Source organism: Anomalospiza imberbis, chromosome 2 (assembly GCF_031753505.1).
Source record: "Anomalospiza imberbis isolate Cuckoo-Finch-1a 21T00152 chromosome 2, ASM3175350v1, whole genome shotgun sequence".
In the NCBI taxonomy this organism is placed as follows: domain Eukaryota; kingdom Metazoa; phylum Chordata; class Aves; order Passeriformes; family Viduidae; genus Anomalospiza; species Anomalospiza imberbis.
This window is the reverse complement of record NC_089682.1, coordinates 112,803,526-112,827,232: the sequence shown is the minus strand read 5'-3', so window position 1 is coordinate 112,827,232 and position 23,707 is coordinate 112,803,526. Positions and strand designations below refer to the sequence as shown.

The 23,707-nt window shown below is 42.3% G+C and overlaps 2 protein-coding genes across 6 annotated transcripts; both read left to right on the top strand.

The window, feature by feature from the left end:
• The first annotated feature begins 1,037 nt into the window (after positions 1-1,037).
• AKAP17A (A-kinase anchoring protein 17A) lies at positions 1,038-9,313 on the top strand. Of its 4 annotated transcripts, none has more exons than XM_068182610.1 (5): positions 1,038-1,075; positions 1,711-2,925; positions 4,965-5,113; positions 5,740-5,980; positions 7,404-9,313. In XM_068182610.1, exons 2-5 carry the CDS (start codon positions 2,164-2,166, stop codon positions 8,298-8,300), a joined length of 2,049 nt encoding a protein of 682 aa, XP_068038711.1. In that variant the 5' UTR covers positions 1,038-1,075; positions 1,711-2,163; the 3' UTR covers positions 8,301-9,313. The 4 variants fall into 4 exon arrangements, with proteins under 4 accessions (XP_068038711.1, XP_068038712.1, XP_068038709.1 ...); XM_068182611.1 differs by lacking the exon at positions 1,038-1,075 and having other exon boundaries at positions 1,581-1,842; positions 2,183-2,925; XM_068182612.1 differs by lacking the exon at positions 1,038-1,075 and having other exon boundaries at positions 1,584-1,739; positions 2,183-2,925.
• Positions 9,314-9,399: 86 nt separating this feature from the next.
• ASMT (acetylserotonin O-methyltransferase) lies at positions 9,400-22,924 on the top strand. Of its 2 annotated transcripts, XM_068182613.1 has the most exons (8): positions 12,321-15,506; positions 16,842-17,016; positions 18,221-18,350; positions 19,038-19,106; positions 19,621-19,739; positions 20,495-20,635; positions 21,818-21,940; positions 22,348-22,924. In XM_068182613.1, the coding sequence occupies exons 1-8, from the start codon at positions 15,435-15,437 to the stop codon at positions 22,557-22,559; spliced, it is 1,041 nt and encodes a 346-aa protein (XP_068038714.1). In that variant the 5' UTR covers positions 12,321-15,434; the 3' UTR covers positions 22,560-22,924. The 2 variants fall into 2 exon arrangements, 1 of the variants encoding a protein (XP_068038714.1); XR_010996629.1 differs by lacking the exon at positions 22,348-22,924 and having other exon boundaries at positions 9,400-15,506; positions 20,495-21,381; positions 21,818-21,939.
• Positions 22,925-23,707: the final 783 nt, after the last annotated feature.

The window sequence follows — 23,707 nt, the reverse complement described above, 5'->3', positions numbered from 1 at the left end:
GAAGGAATTTCTTCACATAAAGGGTGTTATAAATGAAAAATGATCCAGCCAAATTAAAAAAAAATAAAAAGAATTTATTTTAGCAATAGAGATCTCACTTAGCCAGCCACACGGAAAAGGACAGTGCTGAGCCCGGGATCGGCGCTGGGTGCAAGACACAGAGATCAGCCTCAGCAGAGGTTTCACTCTCTGCCTCCACACCACCATCCTGGTACAAGCGATTTTTATAGGGAAAAATTTGCCTGAGGCCGGGATTTCGGCATTCAGTCCTTTGTTTCATTCAAAGTCCCATAAGTTGATGAGATTTCCTTCTCGGCGACGAGGCAGAGAAATTCGAAGTCCGGTGTCGTGGAAACTCTTGATGAAATTTAGGGGAACAGAGTATTCACATGTATCGGCCCGGGGGGATGTTCCTGATGATGATCAGCGCCTGGGTGTCTCCATATCGCCTCAGATAAGGCCCATCTCCTGGCGAGCCACATCCCCTTGCTTGTAAATAATCAGGTTTCAACACACACTCAGTTTTGCCTGAGAAGGGGGGGGCTTCTAATGCCAAAGGGTACATCCTAACAACTATTTAATATTATATATATATGAAGCAAGAAAATGGCACGAATTATACCTGTTACATAGATATTGGCATGGGCTGCCCAGGGAGGTGGTGCAGTCACCGTCCCTGGAGGTGTTTAAGGGAAGGCTGGACGCGGCACTCGCTGCCATGGTCTATAGCCACGGTGGTGTTCAGTCGCAGCTGGACTCGGGGACCCAGAGGTTCTTTTCCCGCTGAAATGATTCTGTGCAAGGGGGAACACAGCCCTGCAGCGAGCCCCAGCTGTCCCCAGACGCCGGGTGTGCGCTCGGCACGGCACGGCACGGCACGGCACACGCAGGATCCCACGGCAGGCCGGCAGCGCGGGCCGCGCTTCCCCGGGCAGCGGAGCCCCCGCGTCCCCGGGCCGCGCGTCCCGCCCCGCCGCAAGGCGGCGCCGTCCCGCCGCAGCGAGGCGCTCCCGCGGCCGCGGCCTCGCGGAAGCGGAAGCGGCGCACGCGGGGTGGCGCGTCCCGGCGGCCGCGGGTGAGGCGGGCCGGGGGTCCCGTCCGGGCGGCGGGAGCGGGGGATGCAGGGCCGGGCTCTGCCTGCCGGGGGACGCGGGGCCGGGCTCTGTCTGCCGGGACACGCGGGGCCGGGCTCTGCCCGCCGGGGGACGCGGGGCCGGGCTCTGCCTGCCGGGGGACGCGGGGCCGGGCTCTGTCTGCCGGGACACGCGGGGCCGGGCTCTGCCTGCCGGGGGACGCGGGGCCGGGCTCTGCCTGCCGGGACACGCGGGGCCGGGCTCTGCCCGCCGGGGGACGCGGGGCCGGGCTCTGCCTGCCGGGGGACGCGGGGCCGGGCTCTGCCTGCCGGGGGACGCGGGGCCGGGCTCTGCCTGCCGGGGGACGCGGGGCCGGGCTCTGCCTGCCGGGGGACGCGCCTGAGCCGGCGGCGGGGCGGGCGGGTGAGCCCTGGCATCGGCGAGGGGCGCTCTTCCCGCTGGCGTCTTCCCGGGGTGTCCGCCCGCCGGGGGCAGCTGCCGGCGGTGGCCTCTGGCTCCGGAGTGATTCGCGGTGTTACCCAGCCTTGTCCTGCGGAGGCTGCTCGGTGCTGCCGGCAGAGAGGGCCGGTGGGGCTTCGGGCTTTTAAATAAAAGGGGCGCTTTTCTCTCGTTGCAGACGCTTTCCAGGTCTTCCTTCCGGAGAACGTGAGATCCGCCTCGGCGCCAGCCTGCTGGGGTTCACTGCTTGTTAAGTAGATTTGGGAGCGGTGTGACATCGCGCCGCTGGTCCCTTCCCTCCTGAGAAAGGGTAGCTGCTTTCTGAGCAATCACATACCAACATCATGTATTCCTAAGACTGTCATCAGCTTCTAGTTTTCTATTCAGAGGCCTTACAGAGATTTAATTACTTATAGGCTCTAGTGGTTGTAAAGTAATTTAAGATGTTTGTGCTACTCGGTTGTAATTATCTAATTCACTCTTGTGTTAAGAGACTTCGTTTTAACTTGGGAATGGTTAAATCGCCAAAGAATTAAATTATTTATGGATAAGGGCTGTTTTATTTGACTACTGTTGGCCTGCAACTTAAACTTGCATCTTTTATTTTTTTATCCTATGCTTTTTCTTTGTTATGGCTGCTGCAACAATAGTTCATGATACATCAGAAGCTGTAGAGCTCTGTGCTCCCTGTGGGTTATACCTTAAACCCATTACAAAAATGACCATCAGTGTGGCACTTCCTCAGCTGAAGCAACCGGGAAAATCCATTTCGAACTGGGAAGTGATGGAAAGATTGAAGGGGATGGTGCAAACTCATCAGTTTTCCACTCTGCGGATTTCTAAAAGCACGATGGATTTCATTAGGTTTGAAGGAGAGGTCGAGAACAAAAGTTTGGTTAAATCTTTTCTGGCGTGCCTTGATGGCAAAACAATAAAGCTGAGCGGCTTCTCTGACATTTTAAAAGTGCGTGCTGCGGAATACAAGATTGACTTTCCTACCAGACATGACTGGGACTCATTTTTCCGTGATGCGAAAGATATGAACGAAACCTTGCCTGGGGAAAGGCCAGACACTATTCACCTGGAGGGTTTGCCTTGTAAGTGGTTTGCAGCAAAGGAGACTGGCTCGGAAAAGCCAAGCGAAGAAGTCCTTGTAAAAGTTTTCCAGAAATTCGGAGAAATCCGTAATGTGGACATACCCATGCTGGACCCTTACAGAGAGGAAATGACTGGCAGGAATTTTCACACTTTCAGCTTCGGAGGCCATTTAAACTTTGAAGCCTATGTTCAGTACCGGGAGTATGCAGGATTCATTGAGGCCATGAACGCCCTGCGAGGGATGAAGCTGATGTACAAGGGCGATGATGGCAAAGCAGTGGCTTGCAATATAAAGGTGAGAGACTGCAGCCTTTTGTGTGGGAGCCCACACGAAGGACTGAGTACAACTAAATGTTATTTCCATAGTGCTTGAAACCTTTATATGTATACCACAGTGATGGCAACAGGTGACATTGTTGGCATTAATGTAGCTTTATGGGACAGACATAATACAAATTTTAAAGGAAAATGTTGGTAGAAAAACGTGTTATTAGACTGTGTATGTAGTCACATGACCAAAGTGAATGGGGTTTTGCTTTTTTCCTTAACAAGATGGTTCTAGAAATAAGAACTGTTGATGGAAGGATCAAGTTTATGAACACGATTTTCTAAATTGCTTTAGAAAATAATGTGTTTATAAATCGTGATTTCACTTAAAATTCCAGTTCTGAACAAGTTCAGACAGATTTCACCAGAAGATTGTATAGTGCATTATTCTTTCATGTGTTCACTACAGAGAGACATTTTGGGGAAGAATTTCACCATCTCTGTATTTGATCCCTGCATTGATAGCTAGGGCTGCCTGTCAAAGATCAGAACTAAAAGGTTTAGTAGTATGTGGCCTTTCTGGTCTGGGAAATACACAATTAATCGTTAGTGTAGCTGATATACAGGAAGGCTCTGCAAAAATTTAAAAGATAATTTTCATTTGTAGCAGAGCTTCCTGTAAATTTCCTATGCTTCATAATATTTACATACAGAGTTTTCCAGAAGTAATTTTCTGTAACCTCATTGTCTTAGAAATAACAGCTGTGACAGAAGGGAACAAGGCAGTCTGTTCAGATGTAGTGTCTTTGAAAGCACGGCCTCAAGAAAACTTACTCTGTTTGGGGGTGGTCCGTGCATTTACATATCGGTTGAATGAAATGTTTGTGGATGTATTTTGGTATGCTCATTAGCCATTCATCAAACCAGGGAGTGTGTTTCAGAAAAAAACTTTTGTGCAATGTGGGAACATAGAGGTATTTATTCTAATTGTAGTTTAGTCAGTGTAAGTAAAATAATGTAATCTTTTATCTTGTTATCAAAGCTTGTCAGTTGTGCAATAGAAACTGTGCCTTGGCCTGGTGAAACTCAAACTGTCACTTACATGCAGGGGATCGGGGTTCCCAAATTTAGTATGGCTGTGCAAGAAGAGTCATGCCTTCCTGGCAGCTGGCCTGGCAGGACAGCAGCTCTCTGTCATACAAGGTCACCACACCTTGTCTGTTTGTACCTATTGTCATCTCAGTCTGTTAGTGAAACATAATTTTGCATAAAGCCTGAGTAGATTAAACTGCAGAGGCTGTGCTCCTTGTTCTCTGCCCCACGGTTCAATGACCATGGGTCTGTGGAAATGTGTTATAAATCCCTGCCTGCCTGCACTCAGAATTGGAGATTAGGACACTAGGGCTGTCATGTCTGGTGGTGTCCTGTTCCAGCATGCAGCTGGACATGACCAAGGTGTGTTTATATATCCTGGAAGCTGAGCCCCTCTGAAGTCTCATTTTTCAGATGTGTGTGTATTTCTTTTCTTTTCTTTTCTTTTCTGTCTGTTCCCATGGCTTGGGATCTTCTGCCCAGTGTACCTCAATTTGGGAATCTTGGTTTTAGAATTGGTGGGGAGGCTTGAACCAGGTGCTGAATGTTGTAGAACTATGTCTTCTGCTGAATTTAAGGATCACAATTTTAGACAGAAAGGAAGGCCTTTATTTAAACCTATTTCTCCATAGTTCTGTACAGTCCCTAACAGCTTGCAGTGAGAGTTCTGTACATGCCCATTCTGACACATTGAAAACATTGGACAGACAGAGGCTCAGTCACACTAGGGTTTATTTTTGGTTGTGAGACACAGAAGTGGTACCTGATTTTGCTATTTGTGTGTGCACATTTAGTACCCAATTACCTGATTACAGTAGGTGGTGTTTTCTCTAGGCACATAGAGAAGTTCCCTTTGTTTTAAAGAAGGTTTTACACATCTGATTGTACTTACACCAAGGTCTAAGTTAAAATTGTCAGGTTGTAATTATTATTTTTCTCTTTCCTTAAAACTGTTTTCATTTGTATCCTGTAAAGGTTTCTTTTGACTCAACAAAACACCTCAGTGATGCATCAATTAAGAAGCGTCAACTTGAAAGGCAAAAGCTTCAAGAGCTTGAAAAGCAGAGAGAAGAACAAAAACGTAAAGAGAAAGAAGCTGAGGAGAAACAAAAAGAAGAAGAAAGGTATTTGTTGCTTATTGTTCAGTTATAGTTTTTACAATCAGGCCAAACAAAACTGCTCCTTCATATCAGCATCAAAAGATAGAAAACAAACACAAGTTGCATGTAGCTAAAGTGAAGCATTTAAAGCCGAGTGTGGTTTAGTTTACTACTTATGCATATGTTCAGTTCAAAATATTTAACCTGCAAAATACTCAATTTCCTAAAAGTGTTGCCATTAGACACCTAGTTTCAGAGACCCTTGGCCTTTAGCAGAAGCTACCATTTTGTCCTAATCACAAATAAAACCCATCACCACTGCACACATTCATTGGCTTGATATTCTTCTGGCTGTGATAATTCTCTGCCCATCTGCCTCATGCATTGTTATTGTCTCAGGTCAAAGTTCAAAACACAATTCTTTGCTGTAGCAATTTTTTTCTTTGAATTCCAACTTGTTAACAATAGACAGAATATGACTGTTTGCTATCATAAGTAAGGGTTAAAATGTTCAGTTTTCTACTGTTGTTCTTCATCAACATGACTTATTTAGAAACAAATTTACTTGAAGTATAAAATGTACTATACATACAATAGGAGTTTGAAATTGTGTTTGCCTAGATAAGGCAAGAATATTTATCTCTTTTTAGGAAGCAGAGAGAGCTTGAAGAATATGAGAGAGAGAGAAAAAGAGAAGAGAAGTTGCGCAAGAGAGAACAGAAACAGAAAGATCGTGAAGTTCGACGGAACAAAAGGCAACTTGAAAAGCTTCAAGCTGAAGAACAGAGAAAACTTCAAGAGAAGATAAAGCTAGAAGAAAGGAAGCTTCTGTTAGCTCAGAGAAATCTTCAGTCCATTAGACTAATTGCAGAACTGCTAAGCAGAGCAAAGGTAAGTTCAATATTTACTTCAGAAGCTAATGAAGAACCCAACAGAACAAGCCAGCCCTTTGCTGGCTTGAGAGGAGGTGGGGAGCACTGTTCACTAAACACAAAGTTTACTCCTCTGCAGCTGCCATTCCTTAGACCAAAATTTCAGAAAAGCACAATAAAACAGTGTTTGTCTCTTGGTAAGATCTGCACTTGTAGGTAAATGGAAAGTGAGCTTGAACCTAGAGTCCTGAATAGCATTTTTTATCTGTGAAGTAATTGTCAGTTTTTCTTAAGTCCAGTAGAAGAACATGAGCATGATGAAGTGAGCTAACCACAGAGGATAAGGTGCAAGACTCCTTTTCTAATTCTGGTTTGGATGCTGTTTCCCATCTGCCTCACAGCAATTCTGTTCACTGTTCTTTGCAGTTTCAGAGCAACTAAACTAATGAACTTTCATTAGTCAGTGTTTGAAATGTGCAGAATGTTTGTTCTGTAGGAAAAGTTCTGTAAGCAAAGGTTTCAAATGTTAGATCCTTCTCTCTAACAGTACTATTATTTTTTTCTACTGAGACACTGAAGCTTAAGACTTGGATAAAACCATATTAGGGTGTACTGAATGTGAAATATTTTCTGTAGAAACAAAAAGCTGCGTGGAAAAGCACAGGTTTTTTTTCTTGATGCCAGTGCACTTCAGGAGTGTTTTTGAACTCACAGTGCTATGTACAGATCAGTTACATACTAGAAGAAGGGAGAAATGCCTTCTGCAGGCTTTTTAACTTTGTAGCTGTGGAATAGAAAGGTTGTCTGATGAAACAGAGAGTGTGTTTCTTTCATTTAGAGACTTCTGAGGTCTATACTAAGCCACTTGACTAGGTCAGAATAGAAAAAGGTTTGAACCTTTTCCAGTACTGTGAATTTTTAAAGTGGTTGACAAAATGACAATCAGTTGCTACATAATAATTGTCCATTTAATTACTTGCTGGTTTTGTGAACTTACTGTAAAGTCATCTACGAGCCACAGGTGGCAATCATCTGAAAGAAGTTCTTTTCAATAAAATTTAAAACCTTTTCAATTTGACTGAATTTTGAAATTTTAAATTTGACTGAAACCTTCAAGTTTTGACCCTGATAAATATATTTCAGTACTGCAGATTTCACATGTTGTTACTTTTGTTATATTGAGGAGACATGAAGACAAAACTTCCTCTCAAGAATTGTGGGCAAATAGTGTTTCAACTCACAGCAGTTTTGGGTTAGTGGGTTTTGTTGGTTGATTGGTTTTGATTTTTTTTCCCCTTTGAAAAGGAAATGCCATTTTATTTTGGGATGGCTTAGTTCTGTTGATTAGATTTGATTGCCACATTGCTGCCTTTGTATTATGTTGTAACTTGGAAGCAGGAGCAGGTATTCTTTGTTCACTCTTCCCTTTGACTGTCTTTCAGACAGTAAAGCTTTTGGAGCAAGAGCAGAATGAAGAAAAGATTTGTCTACAGCAGCTAGAGGAGAGACGAAGGCTCCAGGAGGCTGAGCTTAAACGTGTGGAAGAGGAGAAAGAGAGAGCACTGGGGTTGCAGAGAAAAGAAAAGGAACTGAGGGAGAAACTACTGAACAATCTTCTGAGCAAGAAAATGGATGCAGTTAATCAAAACAAAGAAGAAACCAAAGCATCTCAGACTGACGTGCTGAAAAGCCCTAGTGCTGTTCCCCACACTGTGTCATCCAGCTGCATCACTTCTACCTCAGGACAGGCTGTTACAGGCAAACTGGCTCCTGGCTCTCAAACAGAAGTAGCATCCCCTGAAAGTGTAAACACTCAATGCAAGTACTTAAATGGCAACATTCACGACAAAGTTCATATCAAAGAAGGTCAGAATCTTCCTACTACAGACTCTGAGAGGTGTTCTGACAAAAGAGGTTCGGGGGTACTTTCATGTGATCCCGCCGATAATCAGGACCAGAAGAGCCTCTCTAGCTATGACCAGAACACTTGCAAGAAGGACTTGCCCTGTGAGCAGGACAAACGTGGAACAGAGCCAAGGAGAAGAAAGAGCCATTCATGTAGCAGCATAAACAGTGATGAGAGTAAGGGTAGACGTGAGAGCAGCAGGCACAGAAGAGATGTGAGTTCCCGGGATGAAAAGCATAGGAAAGACAGGAGGCATTGCAGACACTCGAGCAGAAGTTACAGCCCTCGCCGAAGCCGCAGTCCTCGGCGAAGAAGCGCAAGCCCCAGACGTTCCCGCTACAGAAGAACACGCAGTAGGGAACGGAGGCGGGACAGAAGAGAAAGGAGTCGTAGTCGCCGAAGTGTAAGCAGGAGACGAAGGCACCGGAGGTGATCACTGAATAAGCAAAGGAGTAGTGTGTAATGGAGGCCTTGGCTCCTTTGAAAGGCTGTGGTAGGACAAAAGGGCCACAAAATTGGACACCAGACCTCACTGGTGTGACTGCTATAGAAAACACAATTGTTTCAACCAATTCGTAGCTTGCATCTAGTCCCCGAAATCAAGAAAAGAGATGCCTGATTTTTTTTGACCTTCCTTCTTTTGTTGTGTCTTTCTAGGTTTCTACCACGATATAGGTATAATCACCTGTGCTTGTGCTCAAGTTCCTAAAGTCCTAAAAGCCAACCTGTTTTCTTCAGTTTCAGTTTTCTAAACCTTAATTTTAGTGAATTTAATTTTTATCACCTAATTTGGCTTAAGAAATACGTGGGTACCAGTTAGAGGAACTTCAGAGGTGACAAGCTATTACATACAGATTTGATTTAAAGTGTTTCCTGGTGCATTCAATGAAATCATGTTTAACAAAGTAGAGTTTTTATTGATTGAGATGGATAGAAGGACTTTGATATTTTTTCTTAACACTGACTATAAAGTTATGCAGGATGCCTTTTAAACTGCTTTGATACCTTCACATGTCTGTATGATGCCAGCTTTGTGGCCCAAATTATTCTGGCATGTAATGCCTTTGTATAATACTTTCCATGTAAGAGAGGCACACCTGGTGTAGGAAGTAACAAGCAGTGGTAAAATGGTTGAAAGTTGTTCTGATATTTTTGTTGACATATTTGGCTTTGTAATTATGTCAGGTTGCATAGGGCTACTTGAAACTTTTTTTCAGGTACATTAAGAGCTAAACATTGTCTTGAAAAAGGGGCCTTCTTGCTAAATTATTTTTACTTGTGTTGTTCAAAAGTAAGGCTGCAGTGTCTCTTGTTAAATCCATTTAAGAATACTTTTGCTTTTAAAATGCAGCTCAGGAATATTAAAAGCTATAATGTTACAGTGAAAGAGTTTATTTTGCATTTTTATGGTAAAATTAAAAAGAAAACTGTTTCCAGTGAACTGAAGTTGCTGTTTTCATGTGTCAGTATATTAAAATCTGCAGAAGTGTTAAGAACCTGTTCGTTGAAAGCATCACTCAGCACATTTGAATAATGAAATTCAGCTCCTCTTTTTGATGGTCCTGTTATGTTCCAGCTATGTCAACTCTTAATTCAGCAGGATGTGTGCTCTTTATCTACAGCCTTCAGATGCCATTTTCCTCACACTGATGCATGAAATCAAAGTGTATCCATTTCCTGGAGTGTCTGAGAAACACATTAGCACTGCAGCTCAGCTGGATCCCTGGCTGACTGAGTTTGCTTTACTTTCAGAATCCATGTGGGTTTGTTTCTTACTAGACCATGCTGCTGAAGTCTTTGTAGTAACTAGCTGTGGACAAAAAAGGTAAAACATTGACAACATGCAATTGTGAGGAGCTGTTGTGTCCCTCGAAGGCAGAGAGGCATAGATAAATCAGAGGGCTGGCCAGTCACCAGGCATACGAAGGGCAAGTGCTGGATTCTGCACCTGGAATGGGGCATCTCTGGATGTACACACAGACTGGGGAACAAGACACTGGAGAGCACCCCTGCAGAAAGGGACCTGTGGATTGTGATGGATGACAAGTTGAAGGTGGGTTTCGGTGCAGCCTGTCAGGCAGGAGGGCAGGCTGTGTCCTGGGGCACATCACTTACTGTGTTACCATCTTGGTCAAGGGAGGGGATTGTTTCTTGTGTGTCATTCCAAAAGCTGTAGTTCTTCCCTTGCAAAGCCAAGAACTCAGCTTCTTGCCCTGTGTCAGGCAGCCATACCTGTCAGTTTAAGCTTGTTTAAAATCAGGCTTTGTTGCTAGGGAAAGCTCAGGTTCACTCCTAACGGTAGGTAGGTTTTTTTTCCTTCACTAGTGGAAAAATTTCCCCAGTGAGCATGATTGGTGTGGTATAAATACAGTGTAAATCCTATTAAACCATGGATTGGGCAACTTCATGCTACAGCCCTGTGTTCATGCCTGCTGGAAAGCCTAGGCAGCAGTGAAAGAGACCTCAGCCCTATTTCATGAACTGACTCCCAAGAAATGCCCAGTGTTTTTTCCAGTGTTCTGCAGTCATTCTTGATCATTCTTCACTCACATGATAAGACAGGAGGAGAGTTTTCTTGGTTGTGAGAATGCAACTCAATTGTTGCACTCGGCTCCAGGAGAGATTTCACATCTAACACCACAATGTGTCCTTTATGTCCTTGCCAGAAGGATAGGATCAAGTGGGAACCCTCTTTGCTCATGAGGATGCGTAGGGTTTTGAAGTGTACTGATCATCTAGTGATACAAGGGAGCAGTGACCTCTTCCTGTTGGAGATGTGAACCCTGCTAATCACAGACTGCTTTCAGCAAGGTCTGAGCTGAAGAGAGTAGGAAGTTTGTGGGCCAAAGCTCCTGAGCTCCCTTTTCTGGGCAGGAGCTGGTGCATGTGCTCTCTGCATGTGCTGCTGCCTTGTCATAGCTGTTGGCAGTGGCAACCCGGAGTGGTTTTTCTGCAGCCCTTGTGAAGCAAATAAGAGCAGGAGTCTCAAAGGGGTAAGAAATCTAAGTTCCTGTTGCTATGGACAGTGTTACTGCATAGTCCTGTTTTATCCTTAAGGAATGTCTCCTCTTGTATCTGTCTGAAGGTTGATGAGCCTCTGCACATACCAGCCTTTTGACCTGCAATTTTCTTTTTATCTTCTGGCCTCAGCCCGCACTAGGTGGCTTGGAAAGCAGCTTAGTCAAATGACAGCTTTGCTACAACAGCAAGGCCAAAGCCCTTCAATATGATTATTGTGATACTTTCCATCTGATTACTGCCCGCTGTGGTAAAGGAATTTTGATAACGTATGAGTCAAATTGCCAGCAATAATTGATATTAGTAAAAATTATTACCAAAGCTGCAACCATAGTCAAATCCTGTAATCTATTCAGTGTCCTAAAATAAAGACATAGGCATAATTAGGTATGTGTATAAAAATATATGTTACCTGGAAGCATCATCTTTAAAGCTGACAGAGAAAAGGGGAATTTTTGCAGTTGCTCCCAAAATTGTGAACGCAAGATTCTATCAGTGCCACAAGGCTATGAAGACAAATTAGTGAGAGTTGATTGGTGATCAGGACTACCTGGATTTTGCACCAATGTCAACTTTAGGGCAGTTCTTGTATAGGATCATGTAACAGACTATTGTGTTTGATAGCAGAGCTGCTCATGTTTGATAGCAGAGCTAGAGATGTTACATTCTATATAAGACAGCAATTAAACCAATTAGTTTGGCAAATATCTTAATTTATAAATGTGTGGGCAAAATTGGCCACTGATGTCTTGTATTACTATACAGATCATTTTCCAAGTCTAATGAACATATTATTTGCAGAAGGTATCTTTTGCTGCTTCACAATAAATTTGCAGTTGTCTCTAGTGTTTGTATAAAGCAGCAATCCAGTTGCCATTGATTCTTCAGAACTGGGTTGATGCTTCAGAACTGGGTGCACAGAATGAATCAAGTGTTCTATATTCATCTAATACTGGGCTCTTGAGGCTTGTTTGAAGTGATGTGCACCACCATCCTTTCTTCTTTAGTGGCAGCACAGAAAATCAATTTGGTCTGGTACCCCCTCATGTGCCACAGCTCCTGAATCTCCTGCTGCCTGACAAAAAAAAAAGAATTCATAGGTTAGCTCAGGCTAATGCTTTGCCATAGCATGTTAAGGGCTAAGGCTGATTGGAATTGCTCTCTAAATGATAACTAATCTAGCTGCATGTGTACTGTGGCATCTGCCAGGTGAGCTCTACTTGCTCTGCATGGGATGTTCAGGTGTGCTGTCCATGATATTGGACTATTTGTAGGATAATATGAAGGGATGTCACTCCCAGGCACTGCCAGCAAAGGGTCTGAACAAGAATTGATTACCTTCAGATTAGAGTTTCCCTGCAATGAGTTTTTCCTCCAAATTCTGCATATGATCCTGGTCATGTGTTCGTCAGCGCTCTGAGGAATTGCCTGGTGGCATCTGTTACTTTCTTTCTTCCCTGTAAAAAGGAAGGGCTGGAAAAATATTTTCTGTTCATTGCACATGTCTTGCTGCTGTGGTTTATAGCAGCTGGCAACTTGGCTCCATGCAGCTGTTCACACACCCCTAGTGGGATGGGGTAGAGAATTGTGAGAAAACTCATGGATTGAGATAAATGCAATATAAAAGTAAAGCCAAAGCTGCATGCACAAGCAAGGCAAAATGAGGAATTTATTCACCGCCTCCCCTGGGCTGGAAGGCGTTCCTGCCATCTCCAACAAAACCAAGCCTCTAAAATGGCCTGTTTAAGGCAGATGTATATCCACAATTTTCCTTCGTGATGCTTGACAGAACACGAGCAGTTTCTGAAATCAGAGCCTGCCTCAGCTGCTATCCATCTTGGTTTTCTTTTGCATCTCTCTCGCTCTTTCTCTCTCCCTCTCTCTCTCTCTCTCTCTCTCTCTAAAATTTCTGCATCTACCACTTGTATCTGATGTAGCTGGATATCCTCAGGAAGACTATGACTTATCTGCTGGGACTTTCTTCTGATAGAAATCTCAATGACTATTTAGTTGAATTATTTGTTGAGAGATTATTTGCAGTCCACAAGTTAAACCAAGAACAACTCTGGATTGCCTGAGATGCACTTTAAAAGATGATCTCAGAGTTTTTACTGTAAGTGAATCTAAAGAGAAGGGAGGGTTTGCTTAGAAAATATAGCTGGATATGCAGGTTTTCTGCCCACTCCAAGTGTTTGCTATTAGTATATGTGATGAAAACAGGAAAAAACTAAAATTGCTGTGTGTCAAAAGTGATAGAAATAATAATAATAATAAAATATATACATTGTAAAATAATTAGGGGGAATAATTAGAAGCTACAAAGAAAAGGAGCATTTAAAACTTGATATTCTATTTCAAAGAAAAAGTATGATACTGAGTATCTTGGTTTTTTAGAATGCTTTAAAAAAAGGCCACAAACTATTACCTTAGGGCCTTTCCAGGGCATCTGTTATAAGTTGGGTATACTTAGAGACTTAGTCCTGGTAGCAAGGCACTGTTGTTTCCCTACTGGCATTATTGAAACTCATCGTAGTCACATCCCTGGGATTTGTAGTTTTTGCTTATAAGGAAGGTTTTGTGTGAGAAGATAGTGTCATCTGGCATTCCTCACTTGCAGACACATTCATTTTACTAAATCTCCTTTGTTCATAGCGAATTTCTTACTTTCAAATGTTATGCAAAAATGACAATTGTTTTTTGTGTAGCATTTGACTCTAGTGAGTCATTTAGGCAAAGAAGAAATGCATCACGGAAATAGAACTGTGGTGGTAAAATACAGGCTTTAGCCTCCATGTGGTCTAAGCCCTATGAGAGAAATCTTGATAGGGTTTTCAGAGAAAGGAAGCCATTTCAATTTCATCTTCATGAATGCATTTTTAGCTTAAAAGGAGCTTAAATTCTAAGCCTCACTAACAATTTACTTGGAAACAGCTTCTGCTTGTGGCTTTTTTCAATCTGGTGTGGGTTATCTGGCAGCCTCCTCCCCTATATCTCACTACTAGTACTAATCTCATTAGATGATTATAACTGGTATCCTCAACAGACAGATTTAGTCATAATTGAAAAAGAACTTCAAGTGTATTTAATCAGCTGTGTGGTCATTTTATTAGTGGAGACTCGTGTACCATATAACTTTGCCTTAAGTGAAGTGAATTTCTGGCCTGGGGCTGAATAGCTGTTATGTTCCCAGGAGTGGGAGATCCTTAAGCTTGCATGAAATTGCACCAGTTTCTCAGAAGCAGGTAGAATTGACCTTTAGAAGAGATTTTTTTTTTTTAATTTTCATACAATTTTCTAATTTTTTTGCCTAACAGTAGTTATCTTTGGCTGGTGATGTGTGATTATGTACAATTTAGTTAGAAAGTACAGATTCAGAGAAGGATTATGCAGTGGAATCTGAAGCATGGAGAAAGCTGCTGCTGAAAAAAATGCTGGTTTGTAACATTTTGCCTTCAGTGTACTACCTAAATAAGGTTTCATTTAACGTTGTTTCCTGAAGGGTCACTAAATATATGACATAAAATCTGAGTCTTTTCCTTGATGGAAAGGATCTTTCCTCACCTGAGTGTTGCCACATCTACCCCGAGGTGGGCAAGATGTCAGACAGAGACAGAGAAATGAACAGTGGGGCAGCAAGATTTCAGGAAAGTAATCCAGGGGTTTAATTTTCTGATAAAAACCTATGAGGTATATTCTGTGAGAAGTTGAAATCCATGCCCCACCTTGCACTTTGCAGTAATTTCATTGTTTCTTCCCAAGGACCTTCTGCTACCCATGGTTAGTTTTGCAGAGAAGGGGAGGAAAACTGTGGTAGCCAGCTGGAAAATGTAAAATATATTGTCATCCCTCAGCACCCTGCTCTATCAAAACATGGCAAAGCACAAGTAGGACACCCCTGCTGAGGTGCTGCAGATATCCCTTTCTAAGCTGGTATCAGGGTGGATGGGAGAACCTGCAAAATACAGAAAAATAAAAAATGTAGATTTAATTCCTTGTAGGCTTGATCTGAGTGATCCTCATCAGAGCAAACTAATCACAGTAAGAAAACAGCAACAGAGTCTTACAGCTACTCTTTGGACTTGGTGCTTCTGCACTTATGGATGAGGTGTACCCTCCTGTCAGCCTAGGGTCCCCTGGACTGTGCCCACAGCAAATTTCAAATCCCAAGTAAGATTCTGCTTTGGTTTATGAATGCTGGTGCATTGAACTGAGTTCAGGTTCTTGGTATGCTTCCGTACTGATTCCTGTTTTCCTTGTTCCAAGCTTTCAAGTGCTTCTGAGGTGCCAGTGTGTTGCGGACTGATGAGCTGACAATACAAGCTTTAATCCACACTGCTTCTTTAGCTTTATACTTGATGATGGAAGAAACAGCTGAACCAAGTACAAAGACCCAGGAAAGCCAAATAATTCAGCTAACACGTTTTGTAACCAGTGTTTTTCACAGAAGCAATAAGATTATGTGGATCAGATGGTGTGCTTTGTGTCTGGTGAAAAGAAGCTTATTTAAATTAAGAGAGCCAGGAAATCTGTGTCTCAGTCCAGAAGGAAGATGGGTTCCACAGAAGACCTTGACTATCCTCAGATCATTGTGCAATACAGCAATGGATTTTTAATCTCAAAGGTAAGAAATATAACTCCTAGAAAGCGTATGCAGAAAGAAATATTCAGAGATTTCTCTTCAGGTAAGTCTTTGGAAGAGGTGAAAGCACTGGCATAATGACTGTTTTTCCAAACATATTTTTAAGGCATAAAGGCAAAACTAGTAATTCCACTTTTCTTATTGTTTGCTGATGTTATTTTCTTAAGCACATTGTCATAAAATTATAATATCCAGTGCAGTAAATTATTTTTTTTCCTAATTTACTACTTAACTTTCCTATTGTCCCTTGCTGTACCTCTGGCCAAAATGGTTACAGGAGGAATGCTCTTTGGGTTGTGCAAATACGGCTGCACTTTAAGCTCCTGAAAGACAGAGCTGACAATAAAGAGAGGAAAAATAGATAGTGAAAAATCATTTTGTGGGAAAAAGAAGTGCCCAATGCTTTCCAAATTAACACTGTTAGTACTATGTTTTTGAGAAACAATTTCAACTTTGGTTAAGCCATGTTCTTTCTCAGGGTCAAAGGAGCTTCATTGTACATGAATCATTGTAGCTCAAATCATTGTAGATACAGGCAGTCAATTAAATTGATGTCTTTGTTGCAGTTTCAGGAGTGTTTACGTGACCAGAGTAATAGGCTGATACTTGTAAGGTTGACTGTGTATATCTAAAGAAAGATGGTTGGTTCTTTTTTTTTTTTTTTAATGTATGATTAGCTATGTCTGCCTGAAGGTTGATGAATGTTGATGGAGAAGTTACACAACTCTATGGAAAGATTGGACAATTTTGTTTAGTTGAATGAAGCAGTTCTTCTGGATGAGAGGAAGCTCCCTGCTTCTGAAAGATCAGTGTAGTCATTTACATCAGTCCCTGAAAACAAGATCCATAGAATGGGATATTCCCCCTATTGCAAGCTATGAGAGAGTCTCCAGGGTTCACTGAAGCATGTGTTAGATCCTTAGTTAAAGAACAGAAATATAAACAGACAACAAGCACCCCCACCCAGCCTCGCCTTTGTTCTTTCCAGGAGATTGTGAGAATGTGTTCCTAAACTAAGGAAGAGGCAGGGACATTTACACACAAAATCTGGTCTCTAAATGTGGACTTCTGAAAGCCAAAAAGCATTGGCTGGCTTCACTGGAAAAGGAAAAAAAAATAAGACTAATGAGTGCGTTACATGCATAGTATCTTATCAGATAAACTACAATTTAATAATTGGACTTGTTTATATGAAATACAAGTTTATCTGTAATAAATATTATTAAATTTATATTTTCTCCAATTAAGCAGCTTGTGAAATGCAGTAGGCTTTGTGCTTTCACCTAATCCCTCGCTCGCATCTTTCCCTACTCCCAGGTTATGTTCACTGCCTGTGAGTTGGGGGTGTTTGATCTTCTTCTGGAGTCAGGAAAGCCTCTGCCTTCAGATGCCATTGCTGCAGCTTTGAGTGCCAGCACCATGGGGATGAAAAGACTGCTGGATGCCTGTGTGGGATTGAATCTCTTGGCAGTAGAGATGACACAAGAAGGAGGTAATAAAAGCAGAGGAATGGGAATAAGTTGAAAGATTTAAACCTCTGATGGCTTTGAAAGTGAGGTAAGACGTGTAGGCAAAGGTGATACCAAATGTTAAGTCAGTTAATGTAGCTGGAAGAAGGAGACAATCTCTCTTAGGATTCACTCTTCAGCTGAAAGAGAAGAGGCAAATGTCAGCATGATCACAAGTATAAAATGAAACACAGGTGCAGGGCTCTATATCCCTAAACGTCTTTGTACAAGAGCCATGTGACTTTGGAGAAGATATTTAGGATCTCTGTGGAGCTTGTCTCCAGAAATCTCTGGGATATGGGCAGGATTTTAAACTTAAAACAAAATGCTGGAGTGGATGGTAACAGCATGATTTAAGAGGTTTTGTTTCTCTTAGAGTTTTTACCATTATGTGAACTATTTTGTTAGGTTGTTGATCAGAACTGAGAGGTAATGTAAGCTTTTCCTTGTGTCAGAAACATGGAATCCACTTGGACAGAAAGATCTCTGGCCATCAGACAGCTGGTCAGGACTAGCTAGAGTCTCACAGGTTGTGTCCCCTGCTCTGCCTTGTGTTGGCATGCTCTGTTTTAGGGATTATAGTTGTTGCCCAATGAGTCTGGGGAGAGCAGGATCTATCTTTTCTATTCCTTTGGTATGCAAGTCCTGTGGGTGAGTGATGCCACTGCAGATGCATTGGAGGGAGTGGGGGAGATTTCTGGGAGTCCTTTAGGCATTTTTCTGTCTGCAAAAGGTCCTGCCCTAGTGAACTGAGGGAGGGTAGGTGTGGCTGGCCTACAGTTTTGGGGACTTTCCCCCCACCTGCTGACCTTGTTGATCAGAAAAAAGACTTGTCTGCAAAGACTTCTCACTTAAATAGAGCACACCGAAAGCTTCTGAGAGCAGAAGCCTATATGTAAGTGATAACACTTTCTTAAAGGCCTTTTTTTTTTTGCTCTCCTTGAAAGAAATGTTTAGTGCTGGAGTTAAGCATAGGGAGATGGTGTTTACCTAGATGGAATGAGCCAACACAGATTTCAGCAGCCCTCACCCACTGCTCATTGCAGTGGAAGAATTTGGTTGTAGAAGTAATGTGGCTGTGTCTTTGGCTGTATAGACATCTTCTGGTGATAAACACCAAGCTGTACAACAGACTTGGCAAGGTGATATATCATATATGTTAGTAAATAGATTTATTTTACCCTTTAGCCCTCTACAGAAACACAGAAATTTCCAACGTCTACCTTACAAAATCAAGTCCAAAGTCTCAGTATCATATTATGATGTATTATTCCAACACAGTCTACTTGTGCTGGCAGTACCTGGCTGATGCTGTGAGGTAAGGAGGAGTGCTGTGTGCTGTCTGGTGCTTTGCAGCTTCTCTGTTGCTGCTCTGAGTGGCGTGTTTCTGGGGAAGAGTTCAATAAAGATTCTGGCTGGATGTCAGAAATTAAAAGCAACAGATAATTCAGCTGTTAACATGGCCATATGTGTGCTTTTTTCCCCCTCCTTGTTTCCCATTTGTGTATGTTCTTGTTTTCCTTTTCCCCGTCATTGTAGAGATGATCTAGACATCTGATTTCTTTGTGTCACCTTCATTAGAGCATTTTGTCATTACAGTGGATCTTACTGGAGGTGGCATCAACAAAGTAAATAATGAGTACTGGTGGCTAAGGATCCTTCTGTTGCAAAGGTTTATAGGGGCAGTTTAGTATGGGTCTGGAGTCTCACTTGTTCCAGTCCATGCAACTGATGACCAAACATGGTGTAAATGATGGCGATGATTGCATCAGTCTTGTACCTTAACCTCAGGTGTGCTCCCATAAATGACAGAATCCTGGAATGGTTTGGGTTGGAAGAGGCTCTAAAGATCATCTAGTTCCAACCTTCCTACTGTGGATGCCCCTCACTAGATCAGATTGCTCAAAGTGCCAGCCCAGTCTGACCTTGAAAAGAACCAGTCATTCTTGTGAGAGGTTGAGAAATATATCAGCACTCTCATAGGCTTTTTCAATTGCTATTTTAGAGAAGGAAGAAACCAATATGAAAGAGCTTTTGGTGTTTCATCTAAAGACCCTTTTGGAGCAATGTACAGGTAATCATTAGAATATTTATAGAAATTTTATTCTTCTTGTGGATAAAATTAATGTTTTTAATTATGACGCAGGACAATTAAATATGATGATGTGAGAATTCCTCTCATCGTGTCATGCAATATTTTTACTTCTCAACAATATCAGTTTCTGGGAAACTGTCTGATATATTGAATATAAATATATAATTTCCCAATCTGAAACACATCACAGAACTCTGACAGAGGCAATGGTAGTCGAAGGAAAAAAATCTCTTGGAAATTCTGAGAATGAGCAGCAAAATACACTGTTGGATTGCATTCGTCTTAATTCTCTATTTAAATGCATTAATTCATAGCTGTACACTCCTTGCACAGTAATATTCAAATTAGGTTTATATGCAAAGAGGACATTTCCTGTGTCAATAAAACCAGAGATCTTTGTGTAAGTTAAAACATGTAGCAGCAGTTATGTTATAGGAATCTCTGAGGATGTGTAAGGAACCCTCTCTCTGTGCTGTCTCTTTTGCATTGCTAGATCAGAGGAAGAAATGCTAAAATTCATGGCTGGCCAGAACTCAGTATGGAGTATATGTGGCAGAGATGTTCTTGCTGCATTTGACCTTTCCCCTTTCACGCAGATCTGTGACCTGGGAGGTGAGTGTCAGAAGATCTTCTTTAACAACTGTCTTTTATAAGCTCTGCAGAGGAAAACAGCTCCTATGTTATATGATGGGCTAAACAGTGGAAAGCAGGATATAACAATATAAGGAGAATTTCACTGATTTGGTTCAGTTAAAAACAGAAATGTGAGAGTGATGAGAGCATTAGGAAGCTGAATGCTTTTCTCTACAGTCTGATTTATGTAAGTAGTCACTCTTCCCCCTGAGGATGTGGCAGCTTTAGCATTTTTCATGCCTTGCTTGATGCATTCTTCCAGTGCTAGACTCTTTCCTTCTTGCCCTTCAGTTGCTGTTGTTGAGGTATTGCCTGCAGCCTCTTATCCTGCAGTACCCTGCTGTCCCAGCACTGCTGAATGCTGCCAGGATTCACAGGACAAGGCAGGCTCCCTCCTGGCCTCCCTCGCTTCTTCCCCAGGGCCTGGTTTAGTGACCCTGCTTTTCATTTTTTACCTTCCAGCACCTGCAGCTGGTCTGGCTAGGAGGGAGTATAAGAGTGGTGAGGGCTGGGGCTGACCCCACATGCCTGCAGGCCCTGGACCTTCCTGCAGAACACATGGAGACAGTGACTTCTCCTGCCCCTCCTCTTTCCTCCCAGCAAAACATGGGGTGCAAATGTACATCGCCAGCTTCCACGAGGCTGAATGCACCATTGCCTGTATACTTTCATGGGGGTGTCACTGAACAGGTTGTGTTTGTGTCAATTCTGACCTTCTTTTACTGTCCCCAAAGGAGGTGGAGGAGCTTTGGCCCAAGAGTGTGTTTCTCTGTATCCAAATTCTACCGTCACAATTTATGACCTGCCTAAAGTTGTGCAGGTGGCCAAAGAACAGTTTGTTTCCCCCGAGGAGCATCAGATCACTTTCTACGAAGGTAGGTGTGGACAGTGGTGTGGTGTTGTCCCAGCTGTTGCTCCAGAGCCCTGGCTCTGCTCAGAGGTGTCATACTGGAGGCTCAGGTCTCTGGCTGCCCCTTATGGGTACAGTGTCTCAGGCTGCAGCCTCCCCAGCCCGGCTCTGCAGCTGTCCCAGCTGTCCACCAGCAGCCGTCAGAGACACTACTCAGTCATTCAGCAACATTCATTCCTGAAGAGAACTATTTCATTTCTTAAGAGTAGGGGTACAGTAGCAAAAAAAAAAGCACCATGCAATTTTGAAATCTGCCATGCTTTTTATAAATTTTCCTAACACTCCCCTTTTCTCCTGTGCAAACCTCCTGGCAGATGTGAGGGATGCTAGGAACAAGTGTTTTTCCTTCTCTGGTCACAACTGATTGATCTTCAAGTCCTAAGATATTTTAGACCATGAAAGTGGGTGAGCTAGCTCCTATTCCTCTTGCCCAGGCCACTGATCCTGCATAGTCTTTGTACAATCTGTGAGGAAAAAGAGTATAGGGAGATCTCATTTTTAATGTTTACAAAAGTCTTCAGAGTGCTGGAAGTGCTTAAAATTGCTCAAAGCTGAGACAGAGGAAAGGAGCCTTAAGGAGAGAAGGGAGTGTATAAAAACAAAGATGCAACAAAATGGGTGAAGAAATGACAAAGTAAAATGCTGAGAAAAACATCTGAATGCAAAACACCAGGTGCTAAACAAAAGGAATAATAAAACTAGTGCTAGGAGGTGAGAGATGTGTATTTTTACCTATGGTTTTATGAAGTAATTCTGTGATTACTGAAGATCTTTTGAGAACTTTCTTAGAGAATGCAATATTCTCTCCTTCTTTCTCGTGACAGAACCCGTGTGAACCGATCTCCTTAGTGCAGTATGAATTTGAATTTCTGTCGCTGGAGAAAAACCAAAACTCAAATGCTTTCCTGTGTATCAGTCTGTTTCAGGATGAGTTATTGCCTTTAAATGTTTCAGGTCTTCTTGAGAGTGATCAAGAGAAAAATTCCCTATGCAGTGCAACAGAGGGCTTTCACCTGGTACCTCCATTGCTGTCTGATACATCTGAAGGACATTGCAAGCCTGGAATTAAACAGAACTGAAAATATTTGTATAACTCAGCTCTCAGTGTTGTGGGGATTTGTATAATGCATGTATTCTTGCTTTATAGGAGACTTCTTTAATGATTCAATACCTGAAGCTGAACTGTATATTTTATCCAAGATACTGCATGATTGGGATGATGACAAATGCAAACAACTGCTGGCAAAAGTGTACAAGGCTTGCAAACCTGGTAGGTGTGAACTCTTGAAGAGCAGAGAGACTCTTAATGTTGTTTAGATAGGTGTATACATCTCAGCAAAAAAATCCCATTAAGCATCACAATGAAGCCTCGGAGTTTCAAAAGCACTGCCTGCAAAGCAAAATCAATAAGGTCCTGTAAATTTCAGCTGAGGAAAATGGGAAATTTCCATCCCAGCTATAGCACCCCCTTCAGCTCTGTGATGTCAGTACCAACATAGCTGAGCAAAGCCATGCTCTGATGCTTTGGCTCTTTCATTGTCTTCTATGATGCTGAAATATATAATATGAAGACTGCTCCTTCCTGAAAGTAAGGTTAGGATCCTTCCCAGTAACAGCTCAAAAATGCCTCAAGTTTTCATTGCTCAGGGTGTGTTTTCTTTCTCTTCTCTCCACCAGGTGGTGGAGTGCTGCTGGTTGAATCCCTTCTGAATGAAGATAAAAGTGGGCCTGTAGAAACCCAGCTGTATTCGATGAATATGTTGGTCCAGACAGAAGGGAAAGAGAGAACAGCAGCAGAGTACAGCAAGCTCCTGGAGGCAGCTGGCTTTGGAGTGATTCAAGTAAAGAGGACTGGAAAACTCTATGATGCTGTTTTAGGAAGGAAATAGTAGTCTGTGTTTTATGTATATAACAAAACAGAAAAGGTTGAGGAATGTGCTGTTCTCTTCTTAGTGGCCAATGATCAGCTTTGCTTTTAGTTTAGGCTGCCAACTTTTTTGTAAGCTGATACATTGTCAAAAGACTCACTAATAACAGATCTACAGATCTGGAAACCTGGCTTGGCTTGCCTTTGGATCTGGGAAGGAAAGAAAGAAATCAACACCTGTTCCACAAGAAACAGTCCACAAAAGAAATGTGTAGTGCTCCTGCTTCAGCTTGTATCAGCCTATCTGATTTTTAACACTGTATCTGACAAAAGCAGAGCTTAATTTGTACTTGAGCTCCTGCAAAATAAAACTAATCCCTGTACTGAGCTTTGGTGCCTGCATTTTTATTCCTGAAATATTGATATAATAAAATCAGACCAAATTATGTTTCCTTGTGGTCTTTTCAGAGTTCCAGAAGAAACCCTATCTGAGCCTTGGGGAGTTTTGCATGAAAAATATATTAATTTTTTATTTCCTCTAGACTTTCATTTGAATTAAGAAAAAGTGTTGTACCTTAGTGACTGGTTGAAGCCCAGGGATTTTTATTACAAAACAGGTAGGAAGATGATGCAGCCAAGTCATTCTGTTATGTGCTTAGGCTATCCTTACTGCATGCCTCCTACCATTTCTTTAAATCATTTGATCAAACACAGTCTGCTATTACCCATGCAGTTCTTGGAAGCAGAATAATACATTACTGAAGTGAGAAACATTTGAAGAAAGCACTAAAAAGTAATTCTGCATATTTTTCTGGCACAGTAATTGTATTTGCCCATTAAGCTGGATACTAGAGGAGCTTGATATAGTTTACTCAGTACCCATCTACAGGAGCCTCCCACTCATGTGACTGCATGAAGGACAGGGAGAAAGTAGCCTCAGTTCACACAGGAGACACAAAGCTTTAATATTGCGATTACAGAGACATGGTGGGACAGCTTGCATGATTGGAATGTTTGGTTTTGGGGAGTTGGTTGTTTTTATTTTTTCTTCTAAATAACAAACACTGTGAAGAGAACCTGAAACAAGTGCTTTGCTACATGTAGGCAAATTAAAACCCTGTCTGTTCTATAGTTTCCATGTTCCAACAGATATTTTTGATGACACCTTGC